Genomic DNA, 16311 nt, shown 5'->3' with positions numbered 1-16311 from the left:
CGACGCGACTCTAGTCTCTGGCCCTGCTAGTGGCCGTCGGGGTGGGGGTGGGAGGGTGGAAGGCGGCGGATTAATCCCTTAATTACGCGGTGATCCGCGTGGCACCTGCTTTCTGCCCGCCCAGCTCCCGGGGGACCCGGGCACGGCGGGTTGGAGAGAGAAGGACGAGGGAAGGAGGAGGGCACGCGGAGGCACGCGCGGTACCCAGGCGCGCCGGCAGGAGAGCGGCACCGTGGCTGGGACAGCGCGCAGAAGCTGTAGAGGGGCTTACGGCTCCCGGCCCGCGGGTCTCAGACCCAGGGGCTGGGCCCCGAGCCCCCAGCCCCGGTCCCAGTCGGGTCGCGCCATGCTGCGCTACCTGCTTAAAACGCTGCTGCAGATGAACTTGTTCGCGGACTCCTTGGGCGGAGACATCTCCAACTCCAGCGACCTGCTCTTTGGCTTCAACTCCTCGGTGGCGACGCTCAACCAAAGCCAGCTGACCCCCGGCGATCCTTATCTCAACGGTGAGACCCTGCGCCACGGGGACTTCGGATCCAGGGATGGGGTAAGGTGGGAGGGCGGCATGGACGGGGAGTCCAAAGCGCTCCTGCCCCAAGGTTCGGGACCCAGCTACTCCCTCCCGCGCCTCCCGGGTGGTGGGGACCAATGGCTAGTTTGGGGCTTAAAGCACCTGAGTGGGGATATCGGCGGGAGATCGAGGGCTTGGGAGGAGTTGGCAGCTGAGTCCACCACTCCTCTCCTCCCCAACCGATGTCCACGGCCACCCCAGGTGAGAAGAACCTGAGTAAGAGAGGCCGGGACCCACAGCACGGAGGGTAGAGGAGGGGGCGCGGTCGCTGGAGGGCCTGGGCCAAGCCGGGCCACTCGGTGACCCACCCAGGTAACAGGTTTCCGTTCGGGACCCTAAGTTTTCCAAGAACTCACTTAGGACGAGGGTGATGACGCCAAAATGTTAAATGTGTTTGCTACAGAAGGCGACAGAGGCGGCGACCATTTCAGGGAAACTTAGAAGTTTGCCCCTCAGAGGTAGAACTCACCGCCGGCTCACCCCGGCAGAGCTGCGGCGGGCGGGCAGCGCTGGCTGGGAGGTCATTACCGCTAATTACGGTGATTAATAAATGATTGAGACAGCGCGCTTTCCCCTAGCGCTGCGGGGAGGCGGCGAGAGTAGATCTGCCGGAGCCTGGGGAGAGGGCCAATTGCGCCCCCTGCCGGCAGCATTGGGAACTCCCGCAGCCCTGAACGACTTTGCTGTTGATCCCCCTCTGGGCACAGCCTTCATCCCTCCGCCTCTACCCGCTCGAATCTACCAGCACCGTGCTGGGGACTCCAAGGTGGCAAGAAAGGAGACCCAGGCAATGGATGTGTGTTTGTGAGTGGGGTACTCCAGGTGCTGGGGGAGGAGCGCCAGAGCCTCATTAGCATGGTCATTAGCTATTCATTAGCTGCTGTCGAAGCATCTCCTGACACCGGGAATGACAGGGAAGAAATTCCAGGGAAAGGACGCCTGCAGCTGTGTCTACAGGAATTAGGGGGAAAGAGCCGATGAGAAGGGTGTGGTTTGTATGGAGGGAGCAAGGAGGAAGGAGATGGGGAATGAGATGGGATTCTCCAACCTCCTGACCCTCTTAGATTCCCAGGAGGTTAAGCACAGAGCCCTTCTCACGGACACCCCAGACGCGCCTCTGCTCCCCCAGCACTCTTACAGTGTTTACACCACACATCGTCTCATTCAAACTCGAAAATTCAAGGAGGTGCGTTGATGGTCACATTTTGTGACTGAGAAAACAAACTCAGAGCGGATGAATAGTATCCTAATGGTCACGAAAGCAACGTAAAGCTTGGCAATAACAAACCAACTTCCATTACACCCAAAGGCCATGTGAAGGGGGGAAAGGGAATTTTGCGGCCTGGAAGAATCTGATTCAGGTAGAGACTGTAGAGGTCAAGATAAGGTAAGGTGGGCCAGGGAGGAAGAGCCCTTAACTAAAAGTAGAATAGCCACATTCATGGAGTCTTCTTCCAAGTGCTTTACATACACTCTGGTCTTGTGACAACCCTACCACCAGTGCCACATTACAGGTAAAGAAACTTCGACCCAGACAAGTTCAATAATTCGCCCTAGTTCTGACAGCTAGGAAGTGTCAGCGTCTGAGATTCCAGCCCCGGTCGCTTCCACGACACCCCTTGAGCTCTTATCCACTCTAGGGTCGCTCACGTGGGGTCTGGTCTGCCTAAACGGGGACTGGAATGGGATGGAGGAGAAGAAACGAGTGAGAAGCAGAGGTTTCCATCTGAAAGGGAGGAAATCGAGAAAAATTCCTTCCTTCCCTAAGTGGGAGGGAAACCGATCTTCTTGTCCCTAACCAGTTAGGTACCCTCTCCCCAGGATAGCAGCAGCACGGGGCAACCCGTGCAGCTTTGTCTCCACTAGAACTTCTTAAGAGCCGGGGCTGAGAAATGAAACCCAATCCCGTACAGAGGCTGGAAGCAAGAGGTCCCCGCGGATTTTGGAACTGGGGTGGGGTGGGGCGTTGGGGGCGGGGGCGGGGGAGGGAGGCAGAGAACAGAAGCACGGGGCTGTCCCTGGTTATTTAAGGACACCGGGTTACGCGAGGCGGCAGCGACGCCTACTGGCCATGGGTTACAAATCCACTTTTGACGAATCTGGGGGTGGGCGTCTGAGCTCAACCCGCTCGAGGATCCTGGATCCCAAACTGCAGAAGAAGAAGCGAGCAGAAATCTGTAGGCCAAGTGAGGGGCAGGAGTAGACATGCGGGTGAACGGATCTGAGTGACCAAGGAAAGTGAGGAATTCCTCTCTCAATGATTCTTAGCCTTTCTTAACTATTATCAACCTGTAGAATAATCTGTTGAAAACTATGCCCTCTTAGAAAAGGAGCGTTACTCACGATTCCACCATCATTTGCGTTCAATTCGCGTGACTTCACAGGACCCAGAAACGTGATTATCTGTGGGGTGTCAGTAAGAGGGCACTGTGCCTATTCACGGGCTCCAGGATAAGGAGTCCTAGCCCTCAGCCCATCATTCACTTCTTCCCTTTCCTAAGGGGGGGCCCCAGGCTGGGCCACAGTCTCCATATCGCTGGTCCGGGACCGCGCGGAGGCGAAGAACAAATTGTCGGCGCTGGTGCACCGCTTATGGTTGTTCACAGGTCTGTGAACCAGCGCGGGTGGGAGACTGAAAACCAGTCGGCTAGAGGCGCGGTCTACTTGCCAAGCCGTGGCCCAGTCACTCTGCACTTCAACTTGGCAGGAGGCTGGCGTCGTTAGCCGGCCTAGAAAGCCGGCCTAGGAGCAGGTGTCCAGATTCCTCTACTGATCTGCCTGTCCGCAGGCATCTTCTTTCCAGCCTAAGAACGTGCGGGGCACCTGTCCCGAAGGAGATACTCGACCCTACACACAGAGAGGGTGGGCAGGAGGGGATCTTTCTTCTCTCTGGAGATTCGATCTTTCTCCCGGTTTCCGGGTCTGAATGCTCTGCGCCCCCCACCCCCCTCAGGGTCAAAGGTCGGGCCGGAGGACGCGATGCCGCGCATCGTGGAGCAGCCGCCAGATCTGCTGGTCTCCCGAGGCGAGCCGGCCACGCTGCCCTGCCGCGCGGAGGGCCGGCCGCGGCCCAACATCGAGTGGTACAAGAATGGGGCGCGCGTGTCCACCGCGCGCGAGGACCCGCGCGCACACCGCCTGCTTCTGCCCAGCGGCGCCCTCTTCTTCCCGCGCATCGTGCATGGGCGCCGCGCGCGGCCGGACGAGGGTGTCTACACTTGCGTGGCGCGCAACTACCTGGGAGCGGCGGCTAGTAGAAACGCCTCTCTAGAAGTGGCAGGTAGGAGTCTCCTGGTTGCTTCCAGAGCCGCGGGAAGGCGGGAGGGCACCGGGTAATCCCATCCAGAGCCAGGCCCAATCTCAACCCATTCAGCAGCTTCCCTTTGGGACTAAGACCTTTGGTCTCTAAAGCCTTCGCTTTGGTCGGATGAGGAAGTGGGCCTGGTGTTGTCGCAACCCGGGAAGAGTTCCGGTCTGCGGTCTGTGGTGATCCACCTCTCCCCAAAACACTTTCCTGTGTCCTCACCCAGTTATGTCACCCCACACCCTATTTATTCCCGTGGTCATTCATTCTCTCTCTCTCTCTCTCTCTCTCTCTCTCTCTCGCTCGCTCTCGCTCTCGCTCGCTCTCGCTCTCGCTCTCCCTCTCTCCAGTCCTCCGCGATGATTTCCGGCAGTCTCCTGGGAACGTGGTGGCGGCCGTGGGGGAGCCCGCGGTAATGGAATGCGTGCCCCCCCGTGGCCACCCAGAGCCTTCCGTGTCCTGGAAGAAGGATGGTGCTAGACTGAAGGAGGAGGAGGGAAGGATCACGGTGAGCGGTGGGGCCACGGCCGGGGATCCGACCGGGAGCCAGGGTCGGGGCCAGGGACATCCTGAGGGGCGAAGCCCTAGGCTAGGGGTCTGGGACATGTGTCAGAGGAGGAAGGCCTGAGTCTAAAGGTCTTGGAGGGGCGGGGGGGGAAATGACCTGGAGGCGATAAGACAAGAGATTTGAAATTGGGGTATTAGCTAACCAGAGGCTGAGAGTCAGCTACTGAGTGGGGGATAAATCAGCAGAGGTAGGACGGAATCAGTGTAAGAAGGTGGGGATTATGATGCCCCAGGGACTGGTGGGAGGTGGTCTGGGCTGTGGGAGAAATGATACACTTGAGCCCCCACCTTGCGCAAATCACTCAAGGATTCCTTATCTGGTAAGTGGGTCAAATTCACTGGTCTTCTTCATTGGCTTGCTGTGAGGATCAGATAAACAAATATGCTTTGATGGCTATAAAGGATCAAAGTTTCCATTATTACTCTGCAGCTCCGTGGAGGGAAGCTGATGATGTCACATACGCTCAAGAGTGATGCAGGGATGTATGTGTGCGTGGCCTCCAACATGGCAGGAGAACGGGAGAGTGGGGCAGCCAAACTTGTGGTCCTGGGTAGGCACGTGGGGTTGTGGAGTTATGGGAGTGTGTAGCCTGGGGAGTGAGTAACTGAGCAGACCTCCTGACTACTCACTCACTCACTCTGCACAGAGCGTCCCTCATTCCTGCGTAGACCAGTGAATCAGGTGGTCCTGGCTGATGCCCCCGTGGACTTCCCATGTGAGGTGCAGGGGGATCCCCCGCCTCGTCTACGCTGGCGCAAGGAGGATGGGGAACTGCCCACAGGCAGGTGAGAAGCCCCCTCCTACTGCCTGTAAGGAGACCCAATCAGCTCAAGAACATACCCAGCCCTAGAAAACTGGGGCGGGGCGGGGGGAAAGGAAGGCAGATGCCTCTCACTTGCTGGCACAGAGAAGTCTGTTCCCCAGAGCCTGTGGCCCCTGCGCTAACCAGTCCCCACCTCCGTTCATGGGTCCATGGGTAGCAGCTTCTGTCCCTGTTGAGGTCTACCTTGTCCTTATGTACCCTGATCCTGGTGTCTGTCCTGGGGTGGGTGAGAAAGGGTGTGTAGCTGTGGCCAATCCAGCCTGGGGGTGGGGGGTGGAGCAGGTATGAGATCCGGAGCGACCACAGCCTTTGGATCGGGCGTGTGAGCGCTGAAGATGAGGGGACTTACACCTGTGTGGCGGAGAACAGCGTGGGCCGCGCCGAAGCATCCGGCTCCCTCAGTGTTCACGGTGAGGGCCCCACCTGGGACTGCCTGCAGCAGGGATGAGACGAGGGAAGACGGAGGATGGGTGGAGGTGGAGAATGAGGAGAAAGGACAGAGCAGGAGATATGAGTGCATCCCCTGAGACTTCTGGAAGGAGAGGAAGGATGGGAAAGCTAAGCAGGCTTGAGCAAAAGACGGACATCTGCTCCTGCTTAAGCCAAGCTCAGGCGTCTCTCTCCTGTTTCCTGTCTCCCTTCTTAGTACCCCTGACTCCCTGTTCCTTTATCTCCCCTCCCCTTCCCAGTCCCACCCCAGCTGGTGACCCAGCCCCAGGACCAGATGGCGGCTCCTGGAGAGAGCATAGCTTTCCAGTGCGAGACCAAAGGAAACCCCCCGCCTGCCATCTTCTGGCAAAAGGAGGGAAGTCAAGTAGGTGGCCAGCTCCACAGGCCTTCCCACCAGCTTCTCCTCTGGGTCTCAGCCGTCCTCCTTCTACATTCTGCAAACTTCTCTCTGGGGTTCAGTCTTAGCTTTCCTTCCAGAAACCTGTGCAAGTTATTTGGGAGGATTAAATAAGATAGTGAATATAAAAGGCCTGGAACATATGATAATATGTTTTGGTGGTAGGGAACAGTCCTGTATTTTCTTGGAGAATCTTTCTGTTTTGGGCAAGGCTGTCCTGAGGATGTAGCAGATCCAATTAGCTCCTTCCTCCTCCCCACGCCTGGGGTCTGGGCTTTAACATTCTGCTCTGGAAAGCGAGTACTGTACCAAAGCTGCTCCGGGTAGAACATTACACGCTTTTCTAATTACAAAGGACTTCCACCAGGGGGAGCTCACAGACACCCCTCAACCTCAGCAAGCAAATCTCAGCATATAGAATTGGAATGAACATGAACTGAAGTTACAACACAAGTAACTCCCTCCAAGGGAAGGGTGGGAATTTTGCTACTGGGAAACAGGGTCAGTAGAATAAAATAAGTCTCATTAACCCCATCCCACTGGGAAACCAGGCCACCCACTGCCTCGTTGCAAATCCACAGCCACAATTTTCCAGCATCTTCTCTAGCACTGGGGACTGCTGCATTTTAATTAGATTCTTAAATGAATCAAAATGCTGATGGTAGTAGAGGGTGGGAACAAGTGTCAGTCAGGGGCTCAGCATGATGCCATTAAAACCTGCTTCCCTACCTTCTGTGTATCTAACGTAAAATGTTAAAGCCAGAAAGAAGGGGAAAGTACTTAACATTTATCATCCAATGTATTGAAAGAGTTTCAGGTAATCACTTGACTGAATCCTCATAAGTATCCTCTAAGAGTCAAATCTGGGGAAATTGGGGCTCAGGAAGGTTAAATAGCTTGCTCAGTTTCCTGACTGGTGGAGCCGGGATGTGCACCCCCCAAATCATCTAATAAAACTCCCTTATTCTTGTGAATAGGGTTAACTAGTTTGCCTAAGGTCACAAAACTGGCTTGGGACAGAGTATGAACTAGAAGCTTAGGAATTCTCTGGATCCTGGGGTTGGTGAGAATGGGGAGCTCTCCCTGCCAGCTGCCAGGTGGCCTGGTTGCTTGCTCTGTCCCCAGGCCCTGCTATTCCCCAGTCAGTCACTTCAGCCCACGGGGCGCTTCTCAGTCTCTCCCAGAGGCCAGCTCAGCATCGCTGAAGTGCAGAGCGGGGATGCTGGCTACTACGTGTGCCAGGCTGTCAGTGTGGCCGGCAGCATCTTGGCCAAGGCTCTGTTGGAGGTGAAAGGAGGTACGTGCCCATGGAGATAGGGCTGGACTCACGGCCTGGAAGGAAATCATGGCTTAAAGAGATCTGTTTTTCTTGGATTCGCTGTAATATGTCTGCAAGGGGAGAGGCATGTTCCTGAGACATGTCCTTGGAGTTTGGAAATCAGGTACAGAAGCCACTAATAGATGGCTGATCCCACACACAGACAACAGATAGTTATGGAAGCCCCCTGCAATATCCAGGGGAGGGGAAGTGAAGGAGCAGAGATGAGGACAAGGGGCTGGTTGCCTGAACCCAGGACCCTCGCCTGAGGTGCCCAAGTTCTTCCTCTCTCAGCCTCCCTGGATGGGCTGCCTCCCATCATCCTCCAGGGACCAGCCAATCAGACGCTGGCACTTGGCTCCTCTGTGTGGCTGCCATGCAGAGTGACTGGGAACCCTCAACCTAGTGTCCAGTGGAAGAAGGATGGGCAGTGGCTGCACGGGGATGACGTCCAGCTCAACCTAATGGCCAACGGTACCCTGCACATCGCCAGTGTGCAGGTGAGTCTCACTCCTGGGGCCCAAGTAACTGAGAATGGTCACGTGGTCCACATGCCCAACTCTAGTACCTGCTGCAGCTTGAACTCCACCTCTGCCCCTCTGCTCTCAGACCACCTAGAGTGGACAGCATCCTCCCCATCCTTCCGTATACCTACCTCCACTCCTTCGCCCTACCTTGCTCCACTCCCAGTTTGCCAGTCCTCCACCCTCTCCTGCAGGAGATGCACATGGGATTCTATAGCTGTGTGGCCAAGAGTTCCACAGGGGAGGCCACCTGGAGTGGCTGGCTGAGGAGGCGGGGTGAGTTTTTCCTCTGTTCCCTTGTTTTGCCAGCACCCTTCTCCAAACCTGCTTCAAAGGTGGTCAGTACCTCCCCAAACCCCAGGACTGATTTTATCTTCCAAATGCCATGGCCATGGTGGTGGGGAAAAGGAGGACAGAAGTGGTGCCCTTGGGAGGCACATGTGAGCAGGGGTTAGTTCACTATGTCCCCCCTCCACCATCACCACTGTCACAGCGCCACAGCTCCTCTGGGAAGGAGGAAGGTTACGCTGGGGCCATCTTTTCCCCATCCTTCTACTCAAAGATTATCTCCTCACTGCAGAAGACTGGGGAGTATCACCAGACCCCCCTACAGAACACAGTACCCCTCCGGGGCCTCCCTCGCAACCAGTGGTCACTGACATTACCAAGAACAGCATTACCCTGACCTGGAAGCCTAACCCACAAGCTGGGGCCACAGTCACCTCTTATGTGATAGAGGCCTTCAGGTAAGGAGAAGGTTTTGAATGCAAACATGGAAAGTTACCAGGAGGGGCCCCTGTGTCCTTAAAGGCTTTGCTGTTGTGGCGAGAGGTTTGCCAGGGTGAGGAGGTAGTAGGGGGTGACAGAGAATGGATAAGATGAAATAGGTCGGGCTCGGACAGCTCTGTCACCTCATTCTTGTTGTAGCCAAGCCTCTGGCAACATGTGGCGGACGGTGGCAGATGGCGTGCAGCTGGAGACACACACCGTCAGTGGCCTGCAGCCCAATACCATCTACCTGTTCCTGGTGCGAGCCGTGGGAACCTGGGGCCTCAGTGAGCCCAGCCCCGTCTCCAAGCCCGTCCGCACCCAGGGTGAGTAAGGTCAGGGTCTCTGGATCATGGGTATAACGTGCAACATGGCAGAGCACCCCCTCCCCGCAAACCATAGCACCTGCCTGGTTCCAGGTCTGTCCTGGTGGCCCGGCCTGGAATAGGTGGTCATGCTTTCCTTTCACTGAGGGAACAAGAGAAGAGGAGAGAGAGAAAGAGAGGAAGATTGATTCAGTCATCTTGGTAGCTCCTCACTTCTGAGGCTTTACCCACAGATAACGCAGATTATAAGTAGAAGGAAACTTGGGGGGTCATCTTCATGTGAGAGATGAGGAACAGGGCCTTTAAAGGGCGCATATGTAGCCATGCAGAAAGAATACTCATGTTAGCTGGACACCCTGGCCCACCTCTGGAAGCTCTTCCTCTGACCAGCCTGTTCCTGACCCTGGGATGTGCTTCAAAGTACTAAGTAGTGGTCTGTGGGGCAGGGCAGAGGTGGAACATACTCGCACTCTCAGTCCTGACTCCCTGTCCCGGAGGCCCCTGCTGAGTGGGCTCTTTGGTCAATAGACAGCAACCCATCCGGGCCAGTGGAGGAGGACCCGTGGAGAGGCCAGCGGGGACTGGCTGAAGTGGCTGTGCGTCTGCAGGAGCCCGTAGTCCTTGGGCCCCGGACCCTGCAGGTGTCCTGGACTGTGAGTGTGGCCTAGGGATGAGGCTAAAGGTGGAGATGATGATGGGGGACAAAGGGGCCTCCAAGAATTGGTATGGGAGAGTGCGAGGTGAGTGGCTGGGGAAGATGGGTGAGTGGAGGAGGGGCTGGGACTGGAGGACTTACGTGGCTCCAGCTCTCCCCCTGGTGTGCTTTGTCCTGTCTCCCACAGGTAGATGGCCCAGTCCAGCTGGTACAAGGTTTCCGGGTGTCTTGGAGGGTAGCAGGTCCTGATGGGGGAAGCTGGTCAGTGCTGGACCTACAGTCCCCAAACCAGCAAAGTACTGTGCTAAGAGGACTCCCCCCAGGGACTCAAATTCAGATCAAGGTTCAAGCCCAAGGCCAGGAGGGGCTGGGGGCTGAAAGCCCCTTGGTGACCAGGAGCATTCCTGAGGAGGGTAAGGGGGTGGGGCCCAGAGCTGATGGGTGGACAAGAGGGAAGAAGGAGTGGGGGAGGATGAAGGTTTGCCTGGGGAGAGCAAGGAGCCGGTGGGAAGGGGGGATGCATCTCACTTCCCTAAGATGTTAGAACTGGGAGGATGAGGAAGGTTGGGGCAGGAGGAGCAACTTGCAATGACTGTCTGTGTCCTTCTCACCATGCTTCACCCTGGCCCAGCCCCCAGTGGTCCCCCCCAGGGAGTGGCAGTGGCCTTGGGGGGTGACGGCAACAGCAGTATCACTGTGTCTTGGGACCCTCCGCTCCCCTCCCAGCAAAATGGGGTCATCAAGGAATACCAGGTGCAGGGGTTGAGGAGGTGGGCGGGCTGGGGAGTGGAGGGAGAGGGAGGATGGAGGGGTTAGGATTCGGGAGGAGGGAACCTAGGACTGGCTCTGGGACTGGAGACGAGGCTGGGGGAAGAGGAGAGAGGTTTCAGAGTGCCCTCTCTGAGTTGAATTACGCCCGGCTAAGCCCCTTCTACCATTCAGAGCTTCAAGTTTCCCCGTGAGGCCAGAAGCCACTTCTGAATCTCTAAACCCGGGTCTCGGCCTCCCCAGATCTGGTGCCTGGTCAATGAGAGCCGCTTCCACCTCAATCGGTCCGCGTCAGGCTGGGCGCGCTCGGCGGTGCTCCGGGGACTGCTGCCCGGTCTCCTCTACCGGATCCAGGTCGCGGCGGCCACCAGCGCGGGCGTGGGCGTGGCCAGTGCCCCGGTGTCGGTGCAGCTGCGTGAGTCCGGAGGGGGTGGGAGGGCGGGGCTGGGAGTTAAGGGGGGTCCTGGGGTAGCGGTGCCTCTACTCCCCTCACCTCTCTGACCCCCACAGCGTCTCCGCCGGAACTGGAGCCTGGGCTCGAGGCGGGCCCAGGGCTGGCGGAGCGGCTGGCGAGGGTGCTGCGGGAGCCCGCCTTCCTCGCGGGCAGCGGCGCCGCGTGCGGGGCGCTGCTCCTTGGGCTCTGCGCCGCCCTCTACCGGCGCCAGAGGCAGCGCAAGGAGCTCAGTCACTACACGGGTGAGAGCCCGGCCCGGGGGCAGCGCGGGCCGGGGGGCACAAGGGCGTCCCGGAGATGGAAAGGAGGGCCTTGGAGTGGGCGGAGCCTGGAGATCCCGCCCCCCCAGGGAGGGAGGCGGGGAGGATGGAAAGAGAGGAGGAGGGGCTCAACAGCTCCCGGAGCGGCGTCGGGCGAGGGGTCGCACGGGAACTCAGCCCCTTGGACAGGGGCCGGGTGCCCAAGATGGAACCGAGAGCTGTCGGGACCTGTGCTTGGGGGGTGGGGTGACGGGGAAGATCGGGGCCCAGAGGGGGCGGGGCGGGACCTGAGTTTGCTGAGAGGAGTGAGATTTGTCCTTAAAATGCCTCGGGAAGGAGCAGGCTTTGCGGTCAGCCTCAGTAGAGAAGGGGCAAGTCTGGGGGGCGGGGGGCGGAAACTCACTTCCTGGGGGTCGGGGGCTGGCAGAGGGAGTGTGGCCAGGATCCCAGGCGATAAATTGTCAGGCGGGGTCTGGATGGAAAGGGGGGACCCGATGAAAGGAGGAGACTTGAGTTCTGCTTCTCCCTGGGAAGGGGCGTGTCCGGAGAGATGCGAGGTCTCTTAGTTCAGAGGTTCTCAATCTTCGCTACCAGGAGTCACTTGGGGAGCTTTAGAAAATTACTGATGCCTGAGTCGCACCCCTAGGAATTCCGATGAAATTGGTCTAGGGTTTCACAGGTGACCAATTCCTGTGAAATTGGTCACAACCTGAGTGGTGGAATTAGGACCAGGCCCAAGGAGTGGACCAGAATATGGATATTTCTGACTTTTCTCCCCATTTCCCCTCTTCTTTCTCTCACGGGTTCCTTTTCGGAAGCCTCCTTTGCTTACACACCTGCAGGTAAGACATCTCTGCCCCCGGGGTGGGGGAGGGGAGGGGTTCGGACCCCAGGTAGCCGCGCTTCTCACACTCTCCCCGTCGTCTTCCCCAGTGTCCTTCCCACACTCAGAGGGCCTGTCGGCAGCCAGTTCCAGGTAATTCTCTTAGCTCATCTCCCCAGGATGAGGCCACTCCCTTCGTCCCAGGCCCAGCTGCCTCCCCGTGCTGACCTCCGCCCTCCTCTCACCGCCACACTCACCGTTACTGTCCTCCAGCTCCCATTACCCCTGCCTCCCTTACTTCGCTGGCCTCTTCAGGCTCTCTGTCCCCAGCGTTCACCTGCTGTCCCTCAGGCCACCAATGGGCCTCGGCCCTGCTCCTTACCCGTGGCTGGCAGACTCGTGGCCGCACTCATCTCGCAGCCCCTCGGCCCAGGAACCCAGGGGAAGCTGCTGCCCCAGCAATCCTGACCCAGACGACAGATATTACAATGGTGAGGAGTTCTGCTTCCCTCAGGGGTACACCAGGAAGCCCTGCACCCTCTCTCCTCCCGACCGGCTGGGGCAAACTGAAGGGGGCCAAGGGGTCCCAGTCTTGCTGAGGCTGCGTGATCCTTGGGAGGCTGTGAGTTGGGGGAGCCTCTCTCATGCCTTACCTTTACCCCGGATTGGGATAGGGGAAGAGGCGGCATCCCCTTGTGCCCTCCATTCTCCTGTTGTCCTCTATTTTTCTGTCTCTGCCCCGTCTCCTCCCCGGGCCTCCCTCTTTCTCCCCCTCAGAAGCAGGGATCTCCCTTTACCTGGCTCAGACGGCCCGGGGAGCTGCCGCCTCTGCTGAGGGTCCTGTCTACAGCACCATTGACCTGGCCGGCGAGGAGCTGCAGACCTTCCACGGGGGGTTCCCTCCACATCCCTCAGGGGAGCCAGGCGACTGGAGCCAGTATGCTCCTCCAGAATGGAGCCAGGGGGACAGTGGTAGGACTCCAGTTCCCAACACCCCCATTGTAGCCCTGAGCAGCATCTTCCCCAAAGAGTATCCTCCACCCTCCCTTCTGGGACCTAGCCCAGCACTCCTTTCTGACGCGCCTCACCTCTGCCTCTTTCCTGCCTGTATCTTGCTGTGGCCCCATCCTGCTCTCCTCAGGAGCCAGGGGGGGCAAAGTAAAGCTTCTGGGGAAACCTGTACAGATGCCCTCTCTCAACTGGCCAGAAGCGCTGCCACCCCCGCCCCCTTCCTGTGAACTGAGCTGCCTAGAGGGGCCTGAGGAGGCGCTGGAGGGCCGGTAAGGATGCGCCTCGCCTGCAGCTGCCCTGTACACGTGGGACCAGCCCAGGGCCTCCTGTCGGCGGAGGGCAAAGATGCTGGGAGAAGAAGGGAAGGGGGCAGCAGAAGGCCAAAGGGAGGGTATGAAGCTACTCAGTCACCCCGCCCTCCTGCCTCTTTGCCCCCAGCTCAGAGCCGGAAGAGTGGGGCCCACCAGTGCCCGAGAGGAGCCACGTGGCAGAGCCCAGCACCAGCGGGGGGTGCTTGGTCCCTCCGTCCCGAGGGGAAACCCCCTCTCCCACACCTTCCTATGGACAGCAGTCCACAGCCACTCTTACCCCCTCACCTCCTGACCCTCCCCAGCCCCCCACTGACATTCCCCATCTCCACCAGACGCCCAGGTAGGGAGGTGTATAGTACCTTGCATGTTACAGGCCCTCCGTACATATCTATCCAGTGGGTGAATGGGTGGGTGACCAGATGGATGGATGAATCTGGGGCCCAGAGGTCTCATGGCTGTATCAGGGTGCAAGTGTGATTTGGGGAGAAATGTGGAGGCTGGCAAGGTCTCTCACTCTCGACACTCATTGGAGGGACTCTGCAAGCTTCCTGGGGCATTTCAAATTTGGCTTTCTTGTATTCCACGAGCATGGGAGCCTTGTGGAGGACGAGCTGTGTCTTATTCATCTGAGTGTTAGGTTGATTGTTTAGCACGGTGCCTGGCACACAATAGGCACTTACTGTCTGTTGAGCGAACAAATGAAGCCTCATGTCATTGCAGGAGGGCGCCCCTTGGGCCAAGTTCCCCTCTCAGTGTATCCCAGCCCACGCTGAGTAGCCGTGAAGGGAGGCCTGCTGGCCTGGGTGCTGACCCCACGGCCCTCCATCACAGCCCCAGCGCTGCCGCTAGTACAGCCAGCAGTGCCCCAGGTGAGTCTGTAGACCCCTCAACTGGCCTCCACCTCCCCACCTCCCGGAATCTTGTTTCCCCTTCACCCTCAAGCCCCTTTCTTTTTTTTTTTTTTTAAAATAACTTTATTTATTTATTTATTTTTGGCTGCATTGGGTCTTTGTTGCTGTGCGTGGGCTTTCTATAGTTGTGGCGAGCGGGGGCTACTCTTCGTTGCGGTGTGCGGGGTTCTCATTGCAGTGGCTTCTCTTGTGGAGCATGGGCTCTAGGCGCGCGGACTTCAGTAGTTGTGGCGCACGGGCTCAATTGCTCCGTGGCCTGTGGGATCTTCCCAGACCAGGGCTCGAACCCGTGTCCCCTGCATTGGCAGGCGGATTCTCAACCACTGCGCCACCAGGGAAGCCCCTAAGCCCCTTTCTTGATCCACTCTCTTACCCGCTCCTACCCCCATCTCCCAATGCCACAGGGAGAACCCGGCAGGCGCCTGGGGAGATGACTCCTCCACTTCACGGGCCCCGTGCCCGAATCCGGAAGAAACCCAAGGCTCTTCCCTACCGGCGGGAGCACAGTCCTGGGGGTGAGGGGGCCGTGAGCCTGGGAGGTGGTGACAGTAGGGGAAGCAGGCAGATAACCAAGGTTGAGCTCTGCGGGTTGGAGGAGGGAGCGAGTGGACCCAAACCTTGGGCTGCTCCTTCAGCGCCCTCTGACGCCGGGGAGTGGGAGTGGGAGAAAGGCCCGTATAGGGAGAAGCAGGAGAGCGCTGAAAACAGGTCTCTCCCCAGACTTGCCGCCCCCTCCCTTGCCGCCACCGGAGGAAGAGGCAAGCTGGGCCCTGGGGCTGAGGGTGGCAGGCAGCATGTCCTCCTTGGAACGGGAGCGGGAACACAGTGGGGAGAGGAGAGTGGCGCAGGCCGGGCCCCTGGGGGCCTGGCGGGGCCCGCACCTGGATGGTAAGGAGGGCCCCTGCTGCACAAGAGGGTGGGCGCTGGGACTGGAGCCTAACAGGGTGGTACGGACCGTGCCACTGATGCACTCATTTTCAACCCAGCTCACCCCTGACCTCCAGCTGGGAGGAGGTCAACATTTGCTCAACATCAAAGACACTTGTCTCTCCAGCTCTTTTTGAGCAAAATCCCCTTAAGTTCCCAAGTTGTATCCGTTCCCAGGACTGAAGCCCAGAGGAGAAAAGAGAGGGGGCCGGGCGCTCTGTCCCTCCTTTCCCAAGGCCCTCTCTGCGTGGGAGTTCCCCACGGGTTTCTGAGCACGTGTTATGTAAAGGCCATGGGCTGTGCGCTCTGCTTCTCCTCAGCCCCCAGGATGGTCTGCCCTCAACTCTGCTTCCAGAGCTGGGATGGCGGTTAGGGGGGCACGGGGGCAAGCAGCGATGTTCTCCCCCTGCCTGGGCCCAAATGCCCCTCTGTCTCGTGCTGCAGAAGAGGCCTGGCTCCCCTACAGCCGACCAAGCTTCCTGTCCCGGGGCCAGGGCACCAGCACCTGTTCCACAGCCGGCAGCAACTCTTCGAGAGGCTCCGGCAGCTCTCGGGGCTCCCGGGGCCCTGGCCGGAGCCGGAGCCGGAGCCAGAGCCGGAGCTAGAGCCAAAGGCCAGGACAGAAGCGTGGAGAGGTAGGGGTAGGGGCTGGGGATGGCAAAAAAATGAGAGTGGAGGGCTAGGGAGCATGGGCCACGGGATGATTAAAACTAGGAAGGCAGAGAGGTCCTCTGGGGGAAGTGTCAAAAGGAAGGGACCCCGTGAGTAAGGAGGAAGAGAGGACTCCTGGAGCACAGGTGACAAAGGATGAAGACAGATGACATAACAGAGGGGCCAGGCTCTGTAGGAGAGCTGGATCGGGAGAGAGGCTGACCAGAAATGAGGTGCATCCCCACTGGGTCCTGTTTGTCCCGACCAGCACCTTACAAACCAGCCTCTCTCTCTCTCTCTCTCTCCCCCCGCCCCCACCCCTCTGTCTCTAGGAACCAAGATGACCTTTGATGAGCTACCAGAAATTCCATGGGGAAGGGCGTGTCCCTGGGCCCGGAGCCTGAGCAAGAGCCCCTCCCCTTGGTGAATGAGGGCTGAGCGGAGAGGAGCAGGGAGGAGTCTCTTCCCTCTCAGCAATGATGCATGGGGCT

The 16311-nt window shown here is 58.6% G+C and overlaps 1 protein-coding gene across 1 annotated transcript; it reads left to right on the top strand.

The window, feature by feature from the left end:
* Positions 1 to 346: 346 nt before the first annotated feature.
* ROBO3 (roundabout guidance receptor 3) lies at positions 347 to 16295 on the top strand (the record flags this gene model as incomplete). Its single annotated transcript, XM_082659811.1, has 28 exons — positions 347 to 506; positions 3525 to 3851; positions 4226 to 4383; positions 4873 to 4993; positions 5090 to 5228; positions 5549 to 5676; positions 5956 to 6080; positions 7239 to 7410; positions 7726 to 7931; positions 8150 to 8231; positions 8536 to 8701; positions 8883 to 9049; positions 9578 to 9702; positions 9892 to 10117; positions 10336 to 10457; positions 10716 to 10887; positions 10983 to 11168; positions 12005 to 12028; positions 12120 to 12162; positions 12361 to 12500; positions 12787 to 12981; positions 13151 to 13289; positions 13459 to 13671; positions 14052 to 14200; positions 14647 to 14757; positions 14963 to 15130; positions 15614 to 15804; positions 16153 to 16295. 27 exons carry the CDS (start codon positions 347 to 349, stop codon positions 15772 to 15774), a joined length of 4125 nt encoding a protein of 1374 aa, XP_082515937.1. The 3' UTR covers positions 15775 to 15804; positions 16153 to 16295.
* Between the last annotated feature and the right edge of the window lie 16 nt (positions 16296 to 16311).

Source organism: Grampus griseus, assembly GCF_964374135.1.
Source record: "Grampus griseus genome assembly, chromosome: 8".
Lineage (NCBI taxonomy): Eukaryota > Metazoa > Chordata > Mammalia > Artiodactyla > Delphinidae > Grampus > Grampus griseus.
Note: the sequence above shows the minus strand (reverse complement) of the source record. Positions and strands in the feature narration are given on the sequence as shown.